The sequence below is a fragment of the Erythrolamprus reginae genome, chromosome Z (genome assembly GCF_031021105.1).
Source record: "Erythrolamprus reginae isolate rEryReg1 chromosome Z, rEryReg1.hap1, whole genome shotgun sequence".
NCBI lineage: Eukaryota > Metazoa > Chordata > Lepidosauria > Squamata > Dipsadidae > Erythrolamprus > Erythrolamprus reginae.
Window position 1 is genome coordinate 88,742,901 of NC_091963.1, and position 17,793 is coordinate 88,760,693.

The following is a 17,793-nucleotide window of genomic DNA, read 5'->3' on the forward strand; positions in this document are numbered from 1 at the left end:
GCACGATCTGAAGTTTCCGAACATTTTTCAAAGGTAGCCCCATGTAGAGAGCGTTACAGTAGTCAAGCCTCGAGGTGATGAGGGCATGAGTGACTGTGAGCAGTGACTCCCGGTCCAAGTAGGGTCGCAACTGGTGCACAAGGCGAACCTGGGCAAACGTCCCCCTCGCCACAGCTGAAAGATGTTTCTCTAATGTCAGCTGTGGATCGAGGAGGACGCCCAAGTTGCGAACCTTCTCTGAGGGGGCCAGTGATTCTCCCCCCAGGGTAATGGATGGACAGATGGAGTTGTCCTTGGGAGGTAAGATCCACAGCCACTCCGTCTTGTCTGGGTTGAGTTTGAGCTTGTTGACACTCATCCAGGCCCTAACATCCTCCAGGCACCGGCCCATCACTTCCACTGCTTCGTTGGCTGGACATAGGGTGGAGATGTATAACTGGGTATCATCGGCGTATTGATGATACCTCACCCCATGCCCTTGGATGATCTCACCTAGCGGTTTCATGTAGATATTAAATAGCAGGGGGGAGAGGACCGACCCCTGAGGCACCCCACAAGGGAGAGACCTAGAGGTCGACCTCTGATCCCCTACTAACACCGACTGCGACCGACCAGAGAGGTATGAGGAGAACCACTGAAGAACAGTGCCTCCCACTCCCAACCCCTCTAGTCGGTGCAGAAGGATACCATGGTCGATGGTATCGAAAGCCGCTGAGAGGTCAAGAAGCACCAGGACAGAGGACAAGCCCCTGCCCTGGGCCCGCCAGAGATCATCCATCAATGCGACCAAAGCAGTTTTCGTGCTGTAGCCGGGCCTGAATCCAGACTGCTGAGGACCTAGATAATCGGCTTCTTCCAAGGACCGCTGGAGCTGAAGTGCCACCACCTTCTCAACAACCTTCCCCATAAAGGGAAGATTGGAGACTGGACGGTAGTTATTGAGTATAGCTGGGTCCAGGGAAGGCTTCTTGAGGAGGGGGCGCACAAGTGCCTCCTTATAAGGAGCCGGAAAGGACCCACTCCCCAAAGAGGCGTTGACAATCTCCAGGACCCAGCTCCGCGTCACCTCTCGACTGGCCGAAACCAACCAAGAGGGACACGGATCCAGTAGACAGGTGGCGGAACACACAGCTCCAATGGCCTTGTCCACTTCCTTAGGTGTCACCAAGTCAAACCTCTCCCAGACAGATGGACAAAGACGTTTAGCCCCAGTCACCTCGACTGACTCGTTGTCAGTTGACTCTGTTTTACAATTGGAGTCGAGGTCCGCTCGAATCCGAGCAATGTTATCAGCGAAAAATGTGTTAAAATCCTCGGCACTACTCTGCAAGGGCTCCCCAACTCCCCCCTGGTTAAGAAGGGAGCGGGTTACCCTGAACAGAGCGGCCGGGTGGGATTCCGCTGATGCAATCAAGGTGGCATGATACGCGCATCTTGCTGCCTTGAGTGCCACTTTGTAAGTCATAATATGAGCTCTTACAAGTGTTCGATCGGATTCGGACTTACTCTTCCTCCATCGCTTCTCTAGACGTCTCTTCTGGCGTTTCAACTCCCGGAGCTCCTCTTTGAACCATGGAGCTCTACGGGGTCTAGTGCCGCGGAGAGGTCGCAGCGGTGCAATTCGGTCAAGGGCCTCCGCTGCAGCCTTGTTCCAGGCCTCAGCCAGAGACTCTGCCGAACTGTGGATGAGTGCATCTGGAAGAGCCCCAAGCGCCTTCTGAAAGCCTTCTGGATCCATCAGGTGCCTGGGGCGGAACAACTTAATCGGTTCCGCCTCCCTGCGAGGGAGGATTGGAGCCAGGAAGTCAAGCCGCAGTAGAAAATGGTCTGACCATGACAAAGGCAATACTTCTAAGCCCCTTAATCTCAGACCATTACTCAGTTGCTCAGAGAGGAATACCATGTCGGGTGCGTGCCCCCCCTTATGAGTCGGACCCTGCACTACTTGAGTCAGGTCCATGGCTGCCATGGTGGCCATGAACTCCTGTGCCAGCCCAGAGGATCCGCCGAGCGACGGCAGGTTGAGGTCCCCCAAGACCATAAGCCTAGGGAACTTCACCGCCAACCCGGCCACCTCCTCCAGCAGCACAGGCAGGGCTGTTGACACGCAGCTGGGAGGCAGGTACGTGAGTAACAAGCCCACCTGAACCCCTAGGTCCAACTTCACCAGGAGGGACTCGCAACCCGCAATCTCTGGAGCAATGAGTCTACGCAGGCACAGGCTTTCCCTGGCTATAATAGCCACTCCTCCCCCCCTTCCCTGGGGTCGAGGCTGATGCCATATCCAAAACCCGGCTGGGCAGATTTCAGAGAGAGGAACTCCTCCCTCCGGGCCCAGCCAGGTTTCGGTCACAGAAGCCAGGTCGGCCTCCTCATCCAGGATCAAATCCCGGATTAGGAGAGCTTTATTTACTACCGACCTGGCATTGAGTAGCAACAGCTTGAGCCCAGGGCCAGACTTACACTCATCACCAGTGCCTTGAGTTAAGCTCATGGAGCCGGAACAAGGGATCGTTATTATTTGAAGAGTTTACGATTGGGAAATGTAAATTGTTTAAGTGCTAATATTAAGTAAAAAATTACAAAGCAGTGATATTTTTCTTTTTCCATCTTTTATTTTAGAGTTTTCTTTGAGAAAACTATTGTTTAAATATTAGTAAATGGATTAACATTGTACATTATCCCATTACATTTTCTGATTTTGTCCTCAAGTTACTGAAGATCCACCTATATCGCAAGGCATGGGGGAACTAAGATATCTTCCCCAGGCTTTTTATATTTCATGTTTGGTGTGTATGTGCTGCATGTTTTTTAATTATTGGGGTTTTTATATATTTTTATTATTAGATTTGTCCCATTGTTATACTGTTTTTATTACTGTTGTGAGCCGCCCTGAGTCTTCGGAGAGGGGTGGCATACAAATCTAATAAATTATTATTATTATCATTCTGAAAAATTAGGATAAAATATGAATTAATAGTTTGTTGAAGAATTTTTGCGGTTACCCCTTTAAAGCAATTTTATGATTCAAAGTATTTTAAAAGTAATGTGTTTTTTAAGTGAAACAGCAATGGATATAATGTGCTAAGGAACACTTGCTGTTTTTCCACTATAAAATAAAAAATAGCTGAAGTAGATATCATTCCAATTTTAATTATATTTTACATGAAATGTTCTGCAAAATATAGGTTGATTCAAATTTAAATTTAAAAAAGATTTATATGGAAATAAAATATTTTGAGCACAATCCTGTTTGTTTCTTCATCAGTCAACTTTGCACGTTTGTATTTTTTTCAGTTTTACTTATAAGACATTCCATTGTATGACTTTTTAGTGTAACCCAATGCTGAAATATTTTAAAATAAATTTAGATCAAATTTAAAATCAATTTTGATAATTTCTCATATTTATGTAAGATTTAATGGTTTCATGCAGAATTTTTCTTAACTTTTGCAAAAAGCTTCCCTTTGGGGAAAAGCAACAGAAAGCTTGAAGCATGAGGACTAGACCTCTTAAGGTTCTTTAAATTAAGCTCAGTGTAAGTTTCCATCCATCTTCTCCCTTATTTGTCCTTTTGCTTGTTTTTTCCATTGTTTTAATACCAAAATACACACAAGCTTCCTGTCCCTTCCTTTTGTATAAACTTCAAGGGATCTCTCTTAAATTCCTTCCATAATTTCATATGGTAATCCTATGTACACACATGTGGAGATATTCATTGAGTTTATCACAGGGATTTCTTGTAGATTTATAGGATTTGATGAATGACAATGCAACTACAACTTTATTGGGGAAAGGGTATTAAGCAGCATATCAAATCTAGAGAAATCGGTTAGTTTCATGTCTGCTGGTCTCATTGTTCAAGAAAATACAAGTACTAATTCTGTATCAATCTTTTCTTCAACTTTATCTTCCAACAATAGTGCCACTTGACTTTTTAAAATGGCTTCCAGAACTTTTCTTCTGAATTATTAAATATAAACTATTAATAAAACCTGCATGGTTCAGAAATATGGAAAATACTTTTAACTGCACATACAGGTGAAACTCGAAAAATTAGAATATTGTGCAAACGTTCATTTATTTCAGTAATACAACTTAAAAGATGAAACTTAATATATGCTATTGATAAAATGAAAGGCAAGATAGTTCAAGCTGTGATTTGTCATATTCTATGTACAATCCTTATTTTATTGATTGCATGTAATATTCTAATTTCCCCCGAAAATAAGTCACCCCCTGAAAGTAAGACATAGGAGTGGTTTCGTAGAATTACCTAATAGTGATACCTCATCTTATGAATGCCCCTTCATACGAACTTTTTGTGATATGAACCCAGGGTTTACGATTTGTTTGCCTTGTCTTAAGAACCATTTTTGTTCTATGAATCCGAGCCCAGGTGCGTGGGCCCTCTTACTGCGCATGTGCTCTTGTACTGTGCGTGCGCTCTCTGCAGCAGGGATTGCCTTGCCTTGATTGTCACCGCCAGGATTTCCCATTTAATTACAGCCCCTGCCGGATTCTGTGTGTGTGTGGGGGGGAGAGCTGCGCCTGAACCTGAGCCGACTTAGGAGCGACCGCCTGCTCGGAGAAGCTGCAGCTGCCACCACCGCTGCAGCCACAGCTGCAGGAGCCACACTGGGCTCTGAAGTTTGCAAAATTTTTCTGCACCTCCTCTGCAGCCAGGAGGCTCGGCGGAGAAGGCCATGTTCGGGCGGTGGAGTCAGGGCTCCCTCGTGCCCCTGGCCTCCTGCCGCTGCTCCCCAGCCACCCCTCTCCGGCTTTCTCCTCCTCCGTCTCCTGCTTTGGGGCGTGGCTCCTCCTGCAGCGGTGGCTGCAGCGGTGGCTTCTCCTCCTCCGTCCGCTAGTGAGGATCCTGGTGGGCAGTTTCAAGCGGCCCTCTCGCAGCCCCTTTGCTGACAGCGCTCCCAGTGAAGTGGCTGCGAGAGGGGCAGGGCAGGCGTTCCCGAAGTGCTCGGCGAAACCACTCCCAGCGAAGCAGCTGTGACAGCGCTTTCTCCAATTGCTTCAGGAACATCCGCCCCACCCCTCACGCAGGCCCTTTGCTGGGAGTGCTTTCATCCAGGGCTGTCAGCGAAAGGGCTGCAGGAGAGGCGGGGCAGGCGTTCCCAAAGTGCTCGGAGAAAGTGCTCTTGCAGCCGCTTCACTGGGAATATTTTTGCCGAGCGCTTCCGGAAGGCCTGCCCCACCCCTCTTGCAGCCCCCTTCGCTGGGAGCGCTTTCGTCCAGGGCTGTCAGCGAAGGGGCTGCAGGAGAGGTGGGGCAGGCATTCCCAAAGCGCTCGGAGAAAGCACTCTCGCAGCCGCTTCGCTAGGAGTGCTTTCTCTGAGCGCTTCCGGAATGCCTGCCCCCACCTCTCCTGCAGCCCCTTCGCTGACAGCCCTGGACGAAAGCACAGCCCAGAGAAGGGACTGCGAGAGGGACGGAGCAGACGTTCCCAAAGCGCTTGGAGAAAACCCTCTCAGAGCCCCCTCGCTGGGAGCAGTTTCGCCAAGCCAGCCCCTTCATAGCCGCCCCTGTGCTCTAGCCCCACCCTCCCAAAGGGTGGGGCTGCCACGTCCTGGCGGATTCCATCCCTTTGGCCAGGACAAGAGGGGTGAAAAATGGCCTACTGGGCCCACCGGAAGTTGGGAAATGGGGCAGCAAGAGGATGTCATGCGTATACACAAGGGGGCAGTGCAGGGGGCATTGAAGTATGGGTATGGGCACGTGTGTGATAGTACGTGCATATGTTGCTTTCAACACTCAAGGAAAAAAGGTTTGCTATCACTGACAAGTTCTAGAATTATAAATTTTATTTTTATGATTTACTGTTCCTTCAGTGTTCAATCCTCCTGAACTAAAAACTGTTCAATCCTCCTAAAATAAAAAGCATAATGTCCCAATAGCATTTTTACTTGCAGTTGTTAATGGATATCTTTAAAGCTTTATCATTCATACAATATACTTGAAACTTTAGCTCAGAAGTGCATCAGCTTCTAATTTGTATGTATTTGTTTGATTTTAGAGCATTGCCAATGATATTTAGTTAATGTATTAGTTTAAACTGCTTTTGCTTATTAGAAATGAATTAAACAAATACATATTAAATTGTAGGTAAAAAGGCAAATAACAGATACTATGAGATTGTTTCCTTTTCCAATTAGTCTGCATATATTATATAAAAAACATTTCTTCTTATTATTCTATTTACATGTAGCTTTCTTCTTTTCCCCCTCTTTTTTTCTTAGAATTTTTTTTATTGAAAATATATGCATTAAAAAAGACAGTACATAATCTTTAGTATCTATTTCATACTTATATTAATCTTGTATTGTACAATGTCTTACGTCGGACAGACAGATTACACAGACAATGTCTTCTCAGCCTTTTGGCTAAGTGTGGTATCTGTTCTTATCTGTTTAACATGTAGCTTTCTATGTGTTTTTAATTGGACAATAACCTTAATTAGCATATACCAAAGATCCTTTTTTCAAAAAGCAACTGAACTTCTTTGGTTTTTTTCTTTGAAAACTTTTCATTTTTCATCCAAGAAGTTTCTTCTGTACAGGAAAACAAACACACAAAGCAAAACAAACACACAAAGAAAAATGATTTTTATTTTTTATTAATGTTTGCCTAGTTAGTCTTAATGTACTCTAAGGTAAGATTTTTACTACACATTTTTATAAGAGATATAAAAGGTAGTCATCTGGTTCAGAGAGAACAATACAACGTGATATAAATAATGGGCATTCCAATTGAAGAGTCTGTCAAAATTATTGGGAATAATAACTTCTTGGAATTACTTTTAAATGACTTTCCCTAAAAATTCATGGCATCTTGACAACCCAAACAAAATTAAACTTTTGACTATACAGAAGTAATGTATTCTTTATTTATTATATATGCAGTAGTTGAAAAAAGAAAGTATGAACTGATCTTCAGGTTAAAAACACATGGTTCCCAATTAGCAATCTCAGTAGGTAGCTAGAAATATAAACTAAGAATATCTGTAAAGAAAGTTACCACAAAACATTGAGTAGGAATGAGAACATCAAACACAGTCCGAAAGCATTGCTCGTTCTTGAAATTGCTTGTCCACTGCAACTGATAAAGCTTGAAGGAAAGTTGTCATTATAACATTAGGAGACTAAAAGGAAAGATAAAAATGTTAAGCACCAGAATAAAAGCTTATAAATTCACTATGTAAAAAGAATTGAAGTTATTTAACACACTATATGAAATACTACAAGCATTACATAAATGTACAAATTCCATGGAAATAGAAACTTCCAATGGCATTTCTGCAGCATAATTTCTGCAGCATAATGAAGCAAGCAGAGTTATGCCTTGGGCCCAGTGCTTGTCAACAATGGCTAAGAAAACTAGATATATTTAGCCCAGGAGTCCCTGATGCCTGACCCATTACTGGGCTGCTGCCTGTTTGGAACTGGGCCGTGCAAGCAGTGGGAAAATGTGCCCATGCTAATTCACATATGTGAGCGGCAGGCACTTGCGCTCGCAAAGCTCCATTTGTGCAAGCAATGGGTACACCTACCTGCTACATATGCAAATAGAGCTGGGTGTGCTCACATGCCTGCCACTCACACAGAACCATTCCATCTCTTCCCTCCTGCACTGAGCCACCACCAAACTAGAAAGTTGGGGACCATTTGTTTAGCTTAACAAAGGGAAGACTTAAGGGTGACAAGATAGCTTCCAATATTTGAAGTGTGTCACAGGGAAGAGGGGGAGTTGATTTATTCTTCAAAGTACCTGAAGGCAGTAAAGAACCAATTGGTGGAAACTTATAACAGAGTAATCCTATCTGGAATTAAGAAGAAATTTCCTGACAAAAGCAATCAATTGGGAATGGTTTACCTCCCAGAGTTGTGGATGTCTATTGCTGGAGATTCTTGAGAAAATATGGAACAACCATTTGTCCTTGATAGAATAAGGACTTCTGCCAAAGGCAGGGGATTATATTAGATCTCCAAAGTCTCTTCCAGTCTTATGATTCTGTTACTAACCTAATTGAATTGGGTTTTTTGTTTGCTATTGCACATGAATTATGCTTGTTCTTTGTAACATGTACCAAAATTAAAAATGGGAAAATTATAGCTATCATTGAGTAAAAATCAAGCCCACATTCAGGGCTATTTATATATTTTATGATTTTTTATAAAATAACATCATCTTACTTGAATATACAGTGCATGGGCTAGAAAAGGAAGCTTTCTTAGGATACGGCCACTAAGTCCTTCACTTTTCCTATAATGAAAGATGTTATGCATTAGGTTTAATTTTTGTCAATATTAATATACAAAGAAATTGGAATAAATTTCACAACATTACATATTGAACCAATCTATTATTGGATGATGGGCCTTGTTCGCTCCATGGTAATATTTTTGGATTGTACGAAGTCACCCAGAAAGTAATGCACCAATTTTTTCCCCTCAACTTACAGTAATAGCATGTATGCGAAACTTTAGATATAATTATTTAAATTGTCAGGAGAGCGTGTGTAAATTTTGTGTTTCTTCAGACAGACAGCATAGGTGCAGCAGTGTTCTGAAATGGCATCTGTAAGTGTACATTACAAACAGCCTGTCATCACTGAATTTTTCACTGCAGAGAAAGAACCTGTTGGGAACGTTCACAAATGTTTGTGTAGTTTATGGAGAATCTGCAGTCGACAGAAATACGGTTAGTCTCTGGGTACAGCGGGTGAAGAACAGAACAGAAGAACGGGGGATGAGGCCATTAGAACAAGGAGTGATATTGACAGGGCATATATGCCCTTGCATCTCGCTGGAAGGCCATAGAATGGGATGGAGATTACATGGAAAAATAGGGAGTGTAGAAGAAACATCATTCATTCTTGTGTGTAAGTTTCATTGTGTTCAATAAATAATTGTTGAAGAAAAAAAATGTGGTGCATTACTTTCTGGGTGACCCTCGTATTATATACAATCCAAATTGGAAGTGGGATCTCATCTGACTGAATTCACTTTCTATCATATTACACATTATTTAAGTATATACATTCATAATATTACTCAAGACAAAATAATTAAAAGTTGTGGAAATTAATTTTGGGAACTAGGAATAAAAATTCCAAATTCAAAAGAAATTTTGAGGATATATTTTGTGATTTATAGGAATATTATCCCTTTTCTTTGTGTTATTTTAAGTGTCTGAGGTTTGGATGATTGTTTTTTTAACCTGCACTTAAAAAAAATATTAGCATCTGCCACATAAGTTGCAGGCCAAAACAAGTAATAAGAAACCTTTTAGGGACAGATTATACTATACAGTGATCCCTCGAGTTTCGCGATCTCGATCTTCGCGAAACGCTATATCGCGATTTTTCCACCGATGACGTCACTCTCTTCCTTCCTTTCTCATCTTTCTCTCTCTCTTTCTCTATCTTGCTTCTTCTTCTCTCACACTCTCTTCCTTCCTCCCTCTCTCATCTCTTTCTTTCCTTCTCTCTCTTTCCCTATCTCTCCCCTCTTGCTGGCGGGCGGCGGGCGGGGGCATCAGCGAGGAGCCGGGGTTTCCCCTTTGCGTGGGCGGCTGGGAAACCCCGATCTTCGTCTGCTCGCTGCTGCTGCGCCGAGCAGATCAGCTGCTGGGCGGCCGAAGGAACCTTCCCTGGGTCTTCCCCCTCTTGCTGGCGGGCGGGCGAGCGGCGGGCATCAGCGAGGAGCCGGGGTTTCCCCTTTGCGTGGGCGGCCGGGAAGACCCAGGGAAGGTTCCTTCGGCCGCCCAGCAGCTGATCTGCTCGGTAGCGCAGCAGCAGCGAGGAGCCGAATCGGGGTTTCCCCGCACGCAAAGGGGAAACCCCGATTCGGCTCCTCGCTGCTGCTGCGCTACCGAGCAGATCAGCTGCTGGGCGGCCGAAGGAACCTTCCCTGGGTCTTCCCGGCCGCCCACGCAAAGGGGAAACCCCGGCTCCTCGCTGATGCCCGCCGCTCGCCCGCCCGCCAGCAAGAGGGGGAAGACCCAGGGAAGGTTCCTTCGGCCGCCCAGCAGCTGATCTGCTTGGTAGCGCAGCAGCAGCGAGGAGCCGAATCGGGTTTCCCCTTTGTGTGGGTGGCGGGGAACGCAAACTCCACCATCTACGCATGTGCGGCCATAGAAAAAAAGGGCGCGCATGCGCAGATGGTGTTTTTACTTCCGCAACCCTACATCGCGAAAAATCGATTATCGCGAGGGGTCTTGGAACGGAACCCTCGCGATAATAGAGGGATCACTGTACAACAGTAATGATTTTGCTATTCCCAATACACTTGTATAATCTAGCTTTGTTCTGTTAAAGATATATAAAATATTTCAGACTTTTCCAAAGCATTCTTAATTTTGAAATATCCTGTTTCAATTACAAAATTTTCAGTATAACAACTTATAAACTAGCCCTTCAATTTCTCAGCTTTTAAAATAACTTATTTTAAATATCTTCTTCCATTTCTTAGCTTTTAAAATAAATACTTCTAGGTTGTGAACTCCTAAAATTTAAGAGGAGTTCAAACCAGTGGATGTTGTAAATAAATGTTCTAGAAATTAAATCTGTCCTTCAGAAATACCAGATGTTTTTTCTTATTGCAGAGGTATTGCCAATATTATCAGTGTGCATTCAGTTTTTAGCTTTCAAAGTACTGAATGTACAACAGTACCTCTACCTCATTCTGTGATCAGGTTCTTAAGTAGAAAAGTTTTTAAGAAGAAGTAATTTTTCCAATAGGAATCAAGGTAAAAGCAAATAATGCCTGCGATTGGGGAAACCACAGGGAGGGTGGAGGCCCTGTTTCCTCCCAGGAGATTTTTAGAAAGGCCCCACAGAGGCTTCTCCCTGCCTTTTCCGGTTACAATTTCGGACGCTCGGGTTTGTAAGTGGAAAATGGTTCTTGAGAAGAGGCAAAAAAATCTTGATCACCCGATTCTTATCTAGAAAAGTTCGAAAGTAGAAGTGTTCTTAGGTAGAGGTACCACTGTACTTAAATGTATTACTTTTTGGCATTCTTTCTAAGTTTTGCTGGGAAATTGACCTGTAAATGAAAAAAGGCAGCCAGAACAGAGTACTCCCCCCCCCCAAATAGTTTTATATATCTAGAGGAAAAAGTTATAAAGCATTAAGTTTTATTCTCACTGCCCTAAAGTAAAAAATTTAAACTATTTGCAATTTTGTTCCAAAATTGACTTCTTGTGGGATACTAGTGGGTTTTCTTTGGGAGGTAGTACCTGATGAGGATTGCTTATTAGCATAGCCTTTGGCCTAAGGTTCCATCTCATTTTATTATTTAATATCTACATAAAATTTATGAAAATGTCCATTTAGGGTATTAAAATTAAGTATAGTATTACAAACATAGAATTCTATTACTTCTTCTCTTTAAGACAAATGAAAACATTGATGCCTAAAAATCTTGTCCAAATTTGTTTATAATCTATATGAGATGGGCAATCTGAGATAAAACCTGAAAAATTGAATATGCTGTTGATCAGTAAAAAGTATTGCTCGTTCAAGCTGGACTAGAAAAGTTACATTCTAGGGGGAAAAGATGTGGTCATCCACTGCGGCGCCATGGCATTTTCCTGCTCCTGCTGTCTGGGGGTGCTGATTCATTTGAATCAGCCCAGAACCTCCCTGAAGGGAAGGGGAAGAAGGGGACCTGGTCTGCTGCCCGTTTTGGGGTCTGCACACCCCACAGGCGCTGTCCAAGAGCCTCTACCAGCAGCGGAGTGGAAGCAGCTTGCTGCCCTTAGCCGCAGCGACTACGATCAGGAAGACTGAAGTGAAAGTGATGGATGTCATCCAGAATGAAAAAGGAAAGTAAATTTTGTACTGGAGGAAGAGAAACAGAGAATTGTTGACTGAGATGTGCACTTTGGCCAGAAGAGAGATTTTGTTAAAGAACTGTTAAAGGAACTTTCTGTCTAATTGGGGTAAGCGACTAAATTGAAACCAGAACTTTCTAATTTGCAAAAAATTAAGCAGAATAAGGAAGCTGTTGAGTATGTATGACTCATTGTAAATAGTTGAATTTTGTTAGACGCCTCTGATTGGCTAAGACGCTAACAGTTGGGTTTCGGCGGGAAGCCTAAAAGTATAAAAGGAGCGTCTGGTGCTGTGTAAAAGCCAGACGCGTTCCTAGCTGAAGTCACTTGTCAAATAGAGCTGACAATAAAGGAACCGTTTAAACCCGAGCTGCCTCAGACTTTTCACTGGCGACGTCGGACAGTCGAACCTACGCTCTCCACCATGGACAACCTGCCTGTCGGAAGAGCTCCTGACTTCTTCGACCCGGAGAAATCCACATGGGACAACTACATATCAATATTCGACATCTTCCTAGAAGCTGCGGGCATGAAGGACGCCGACAGCGACAGAAAGAGAGCCATTTTCCTGAATTATTGCGGCTCAGAGATATACGATCTCGCCCAGACTCTGACAGATCCGCTGCCGGCAAACTCCGTGACTTGGGACGCCTTGAAAACCAAGCTCGCCGCCCACTTCAAACCTACCAAGCCGGCCATCGTCTTCCGGCATCAATTCTCCAGAATGAGCCAGCTCGACACCAAATCTATAAACCAATATGCCACCCGTCTTCGCACCGTGTTGTCAAAGTGCAAATTTGACAACCCAGAAGCCAGGCTCATCGATGCCTTGATTTTCGGCATGAGAAACGCAGCCGTAAGAAATAAGCTCCTAACTGAAGATGAGCCTTCCCTACAAACCATAATCAAGAGGGCTGAAACAGCTGAAATCTCCGAAGCTGCCGCCAAAGAACTCAAGCAAAATGACAAGAGGGAAGTCGTCGCAAAGATCGACTCTCAAGCTTCCCAAGCCGAGTCATCAGAAGACCACGGTCTACTGGCCACCACCGAAGACAACTTCTGCCTGCTCAAGCATGACACTTCACGGCCACCAAGACAACCTCGCCCTGTCTTCCCCTGCTCCGGCTGCCAAGGGAACCATCCGCGCCTGAAATGCCCTTTCCGGGATTCCATTTGCCGCCGTTGCGACCGAAGGGGGCACATCGCTGAAGCCTGCAGAGCCCCCATGCCAGAAGACTCCTTCTCTGCCCAGCGCCCTCCTCGTTTCCAGGGTCAACCAGGCCAACCGCGCGACAACCGAAATCATCGTTTTCCTGGCCGCAGAAACAACGCAAACACCAACCGAGACTACGCACGAGGTAACTTTGACCATTCAATTAATAGCACGGTAACAAAAAACGCGAGCAAAATTGTAATTTCACTGCTCCTTAACAAAAAACCGTGCCAGATGGAACTAGACACTGGGTCTAGATTTACCATAATGCCTTGGGAAAAACTAAAATTATACATGCCTCACCTTACCCAAGCTGCTCTAAAGCCAACTGCTCTGGTAATTAAGGATTTTCAAGGGGGAATTATTCCTGTGTTGGGAAAAATTGATGTACCTATACTGTTTAAGAATGTAAACTGTATGTTACCTTTAATTGTAGTGTCGGGAGCTAGGCACTCCCTTTTGGGGTTACAGTGGATGGCTCCCCTTGGGATTGTAATCACTGGTATTCACAATGTGGGGGAACAAGGAATTCCTAACTTTCTACAAGAATTTCCTGATGTATTTAGCTCCACCTTGGGGTCTTACAATGGCCCACCTATATCTTTTTCATTAGACCCTAAAGTTCCCCCTGTACGTCTTAAACCTCGTAGGGTTCCCCTACCTCTACTTCCCAAACTAGATCAACAACTTGATAAATTAATTGGACAGGGCATCTTGGTCCCCGTCAACCAGGCACCTTGGGAAACTCCCATAGTTACTCCTTTAAAACCTGATGGCTCACTAAGGATTTGCGCGGACTACAAGTCAACGCTTAATAAGGCCCTGCAACACCATCCTTACCCCATTCCAGTTGTACAACAATTGCTTCATTCCCTGGGGGAAGAGAAAGTATTTGCTAAAATTGATTTGGCCCAGGCTTATCAGCAGTTACCTGTCGATGAGCCAACCGCCCTCGCACAAACAATAGTCACACACAGAGGTACATTTAAATGCACAAGATTGCAGTTCGGGGTGAGCGTAGCCCCTGGAATCTTCCAGAGTCTAATGGAGAGGCTATTAGCAGGAATAAAAGGCGCAATTCCATACTTTGACGACATCTTAATTTCAGGGGAATGTCAGCTACAATTAAACCAGAGGATTAGGGAGGTCTTAAAACGACTACAGCAAAAGGGCCTTAGAATCAGGGCAGATAAATGTGTATGGGGTACCCACAGTGTGGAGTTTTTAGGATATAGAATTGATGGAGAAGGCATCCATCCAACACCAGACAAGATTAGGGCCATTAGAGAAGCCCCAGAGCCCCAGAGCAAAACTGAGTTACAGGCATTTTTGGGCCTTCTAAATTTCTATTCTGTTTTCTTAAAACAGAAAGCAACAGCAGCCGAGCCTCTCCACAAATTGCTACAGAAGGGAACACCTTGGACCTGGGGGAAAACTGAGTGCGAAGCTTTTGCACAAATAAAAAACCTTTTAACATCAAACAGTGTAGTGGTCCAATATAGCACCTTGCTACCAGTAAGGCTAACATGCGATGCCTCACCGTATGGGGTGGGAGCTGTTTTGGCACATGTAATGCCAAATGACATAGAAGCTCCGATAGCTTATTTTTCTAGAACATTGTCCAGCGCAGAACGAAATTATAGCCAATTAGACAAGGAGGCTTTAGCCCTAGTAGCTGGGGTTAAGAAATTCCACAATTATATTTTTGGTCGCAAATTCGAGCTAATAACAGACCATAAACCTTTATTAGGACTTTTAGCACCAAATAAACCCACACCTCCTTTTATGTCACCACGTTTAATTAGGTGGGCTATATTTTTAGCAGGTTATAATTATGAGCTTAAACATAAAGGAGGAAAAGAAATTAACCACACAGATGGTCTAAGTAGATGCCCCATGACTTTAGCAGTAGAAGATCCAGCCCCAGTTACAGATGTACTAATTTTAGAATTAGAAGAGAACCCAATAACGACCGCTAAAGAAATAGCTGAGCACACAAGACAAGATCCACTATTACAGAAAGTGGTTAACTGTGTATTAAGGGGATGGCCTAACGAGAACCTGGGAGATGATTTGAAAGAATTTAAGAAGAAACGACTAGAACTGTCTTATCTAAGAGGGTGCCTTTTGTGGGGAGACAGAGTCATAATTCCTTCTAGCTTAAAGAACAAAGTCTTAAAATTATTGCATATGGGGCACCCTGGTATTGTGAGAATGAAGAGCCTGGCCAGAGGACATTTATGGTGGCCAGGGCTTGATGCAGAAATTGAAAAATGGGTAGCCACTTGTGATCCATGTCAGGAGTCTAGGCCAAACCCCCCCAGAACCACACCAATGGAATGGGAACAACCAAAGGGACCATGGTCAAGAATTCATATTGATTTTGCAGGCCCAATCGGATCACAGTATTTTTTAGTAATTGTGGATGCGTATTCCAAATGGGTAGAAATTATTGCCATGAGCAACATCACCACTAGTGCCACCATTAAGGCCCTGCGCCGTCTTTTTGCCACACGTGGCTGCCCTGACATATTGGTGTCAGATAATGGTCCCCAATTAACAGCCAGCCGTTTTTGGATCAATTAGGTATTAGGCACGCCCTCATCTCACCTTACTCCCCTTGGGCTAATGGATTGGCAGAGAGGTACGTGCGCGTGGCCAAGGAAGCCTTACGCAGGTCAGGTCCAGGGGAGGTACAAGAACACCTTGACCAATTCTTATTGACTCAGCACATCACCCCAGATGCTACCACCCAAAAGAGTCCTGCTGAGCTTTTGATGGGGAGAAAACTGAGATCCCCAATAGATAGACTCCATCCTATGTATTGTGAAAACAAGAGTGATACTGTAAATCCAGAAAGAAATTTGTATTTAGGTCAAAATGTATTTGCAAAAAACTTTGATGGTGGACTTAATTGGCTAAAAGGGACAATTGTACAACAAACCGCGCCAAAGACTTACTATGTACGTTTAGACGATGGCCGAGTGTGGAAAAGGCACGTCGATCATCTACGAAGGCGCCAGGAGTCCACACCTGTACCAAACGCCACAACGGCCCGAGACACTAATTTGGATTATTCACCCTCGCTTCCTACAGACGACGCCAACGGACGGACTTTGCAACAAAATTTAATGGACATGCAAATCTACTCAACGATTCCACGATCTTCCTCCAGCGATGTCGAGCCAACATCCTCGGAGGTCGGCGTTGTGCCCGCAGACTCGACACTGGGGGCCTTTCCGCAATCACGGCCCTGGACTACCAGTGGAGACGCTAGCGAGCCGACCTCCTCTTCGGCCGATTGCCAAGACTCAAATGATCTGCGCAGGTCCGAAAGGATTGCACGCAGACCAAACCGATTGGATGATTTTGTCACCTGGCTTTCTGTGTAAAACTGTTTTTTCTAAACCAAGGAGGGAGGGGTGTTGAGTATGTATGACTCATTGTAAATAGTTGAATTTTGTTAGACGCCTCTGATTGGCTAAGACGCTGACAGTTGGGTTTCGGCGGGAAGCCTAAAAGTATAAAAGGAGCGTCTGGTGCTGTGTAAAAGCCAGACGTGTTCCTAGCTGAAGTCACTTGTCAAATAGAGCTGACAATAAAGGAACCGTTTAAACCCGAGCTGCCTCAGACTTTTCAGAAGCGATTCTAAAATCCATTTGGATAAAAATTGGATGGTTTGAGGCTTTGAAAGTGGATTTAAATGAAAAAAGAACTTCAAGAGTTTAAAAAATTAAAATGGAATCTTTTTGGTTTTAAATGATTTTAAGTGTTTTTTGAGAACAAATTGGTGGAGCCACCTGCTGGTCAAAGCTTTATTGTTATAAGAATCTTCTTTTACTTAGAAAATTTGATATCTCAGCACTGACCTTGGAAAAGAGAAACCAATTGGATTATTATATTTTGTCTGCAAAGGAAACTAAGGAGAGATGAAAGGGGGGTCTGCAAACCTTGTGTGAGCCTGAACTTTGAACTGTTTTGCAAAATATAACTGGGCTATTGGGAAGAGCTTGGAACAGCTGGAGATACAAGAGGGGCTCTTGCAGACCGTGATAAAATGGAAATAGAAATTCAAGAGATAAGAGAATTGTGTAAAGTCCTGGCTGGAGACCTTAAAGAGCTGAGAGAATTGATGAATGGATCTTTTCAAACTATTAAGGAGCTTACAATTGAAGCTAACTGAACTACGGCATAACATCAGGAATATACAGTAGATTAATTTAGCTCAAGTCAGCAATTTTTTCTGGTACCTTGGACTGGTTGAGGTGTTCCTGTTTTTGGAGAACCCTGACATAGCATTTGCCGTGATGGTTTGAGGGCTGTCCTAGTCGTAGATGTGGAGGGAGCAGATCAGCTGGGATGCGGAAGATGGCGGCCGCCTTCGAGGATGTTTTGAAGAACTAAGCCAAATTGAGCGAGATCAAGCTGAGCTGAAGTGAGCCAGTAGGTGTGAGCTACTGGCACCAGAGGCAGGCAAGACGTGGGACAGCCGAGTGGAGGTCAAAGTGGTCGAGGCGTCTCTGGCCCACCAAATGGACCCGGAACGCTGGACGGTGGGAGTGTTCGGCGTTGGAGGCCCTGTCGGATGAAGGGTTTGTGTAGAGTAGCTGGGACTGACCGCCACTGAGGAGGGCGAGAAGGCTGATGGGTAGAGTCGAAGCTGTGTGGAGCTGCAGAGAGCCGTAATGTTGCCCAATGAGAGTGTCCAACATTGGAGGGCGACCAGCAACCAG

General features: G+C 44.3%; 1 protein-coding gene across 4 annotated transcripts in view; it reads right to left on the reverse strand.

Moving 5' to 3' along the window:
- Positions 1 to 5,791: 5,791 nt before the first annotated feature.
- TRIP13 (thyroid hormone receptor interactor 13) overlaps positions 5,792 to 17,793 on the reverse strand; it is an 84,229-nt gene continuing 72,227 nt past the window's right edge. For 3 of the 4 annotated variants that reach the window (XM_070729734.1, XM_070729736.1, XM_070729737.1), the window contains 2 exons: positions 8,205 to 8,274; positions 6,613 to 7,153 (listed from right to left, as the gene is read on the reverse strand). In XM_070729734.1, the coding sequence (XP_070585835.1) occupies positions 7,058 to 7,153; positions 8,205 to 8,274 (166 nt within the window). In that variant the 3' untranslated portion in view covers positions 6,613 to 7,057. Of the gene's footprint in view, positions 6,564 to 6,612; positions 7,154 to 8,204; positions 8,275 to 17,793 lie in introns of those variants that run through there. The other variant, XM_070729735.1, reaches the window with a different exon arrangement.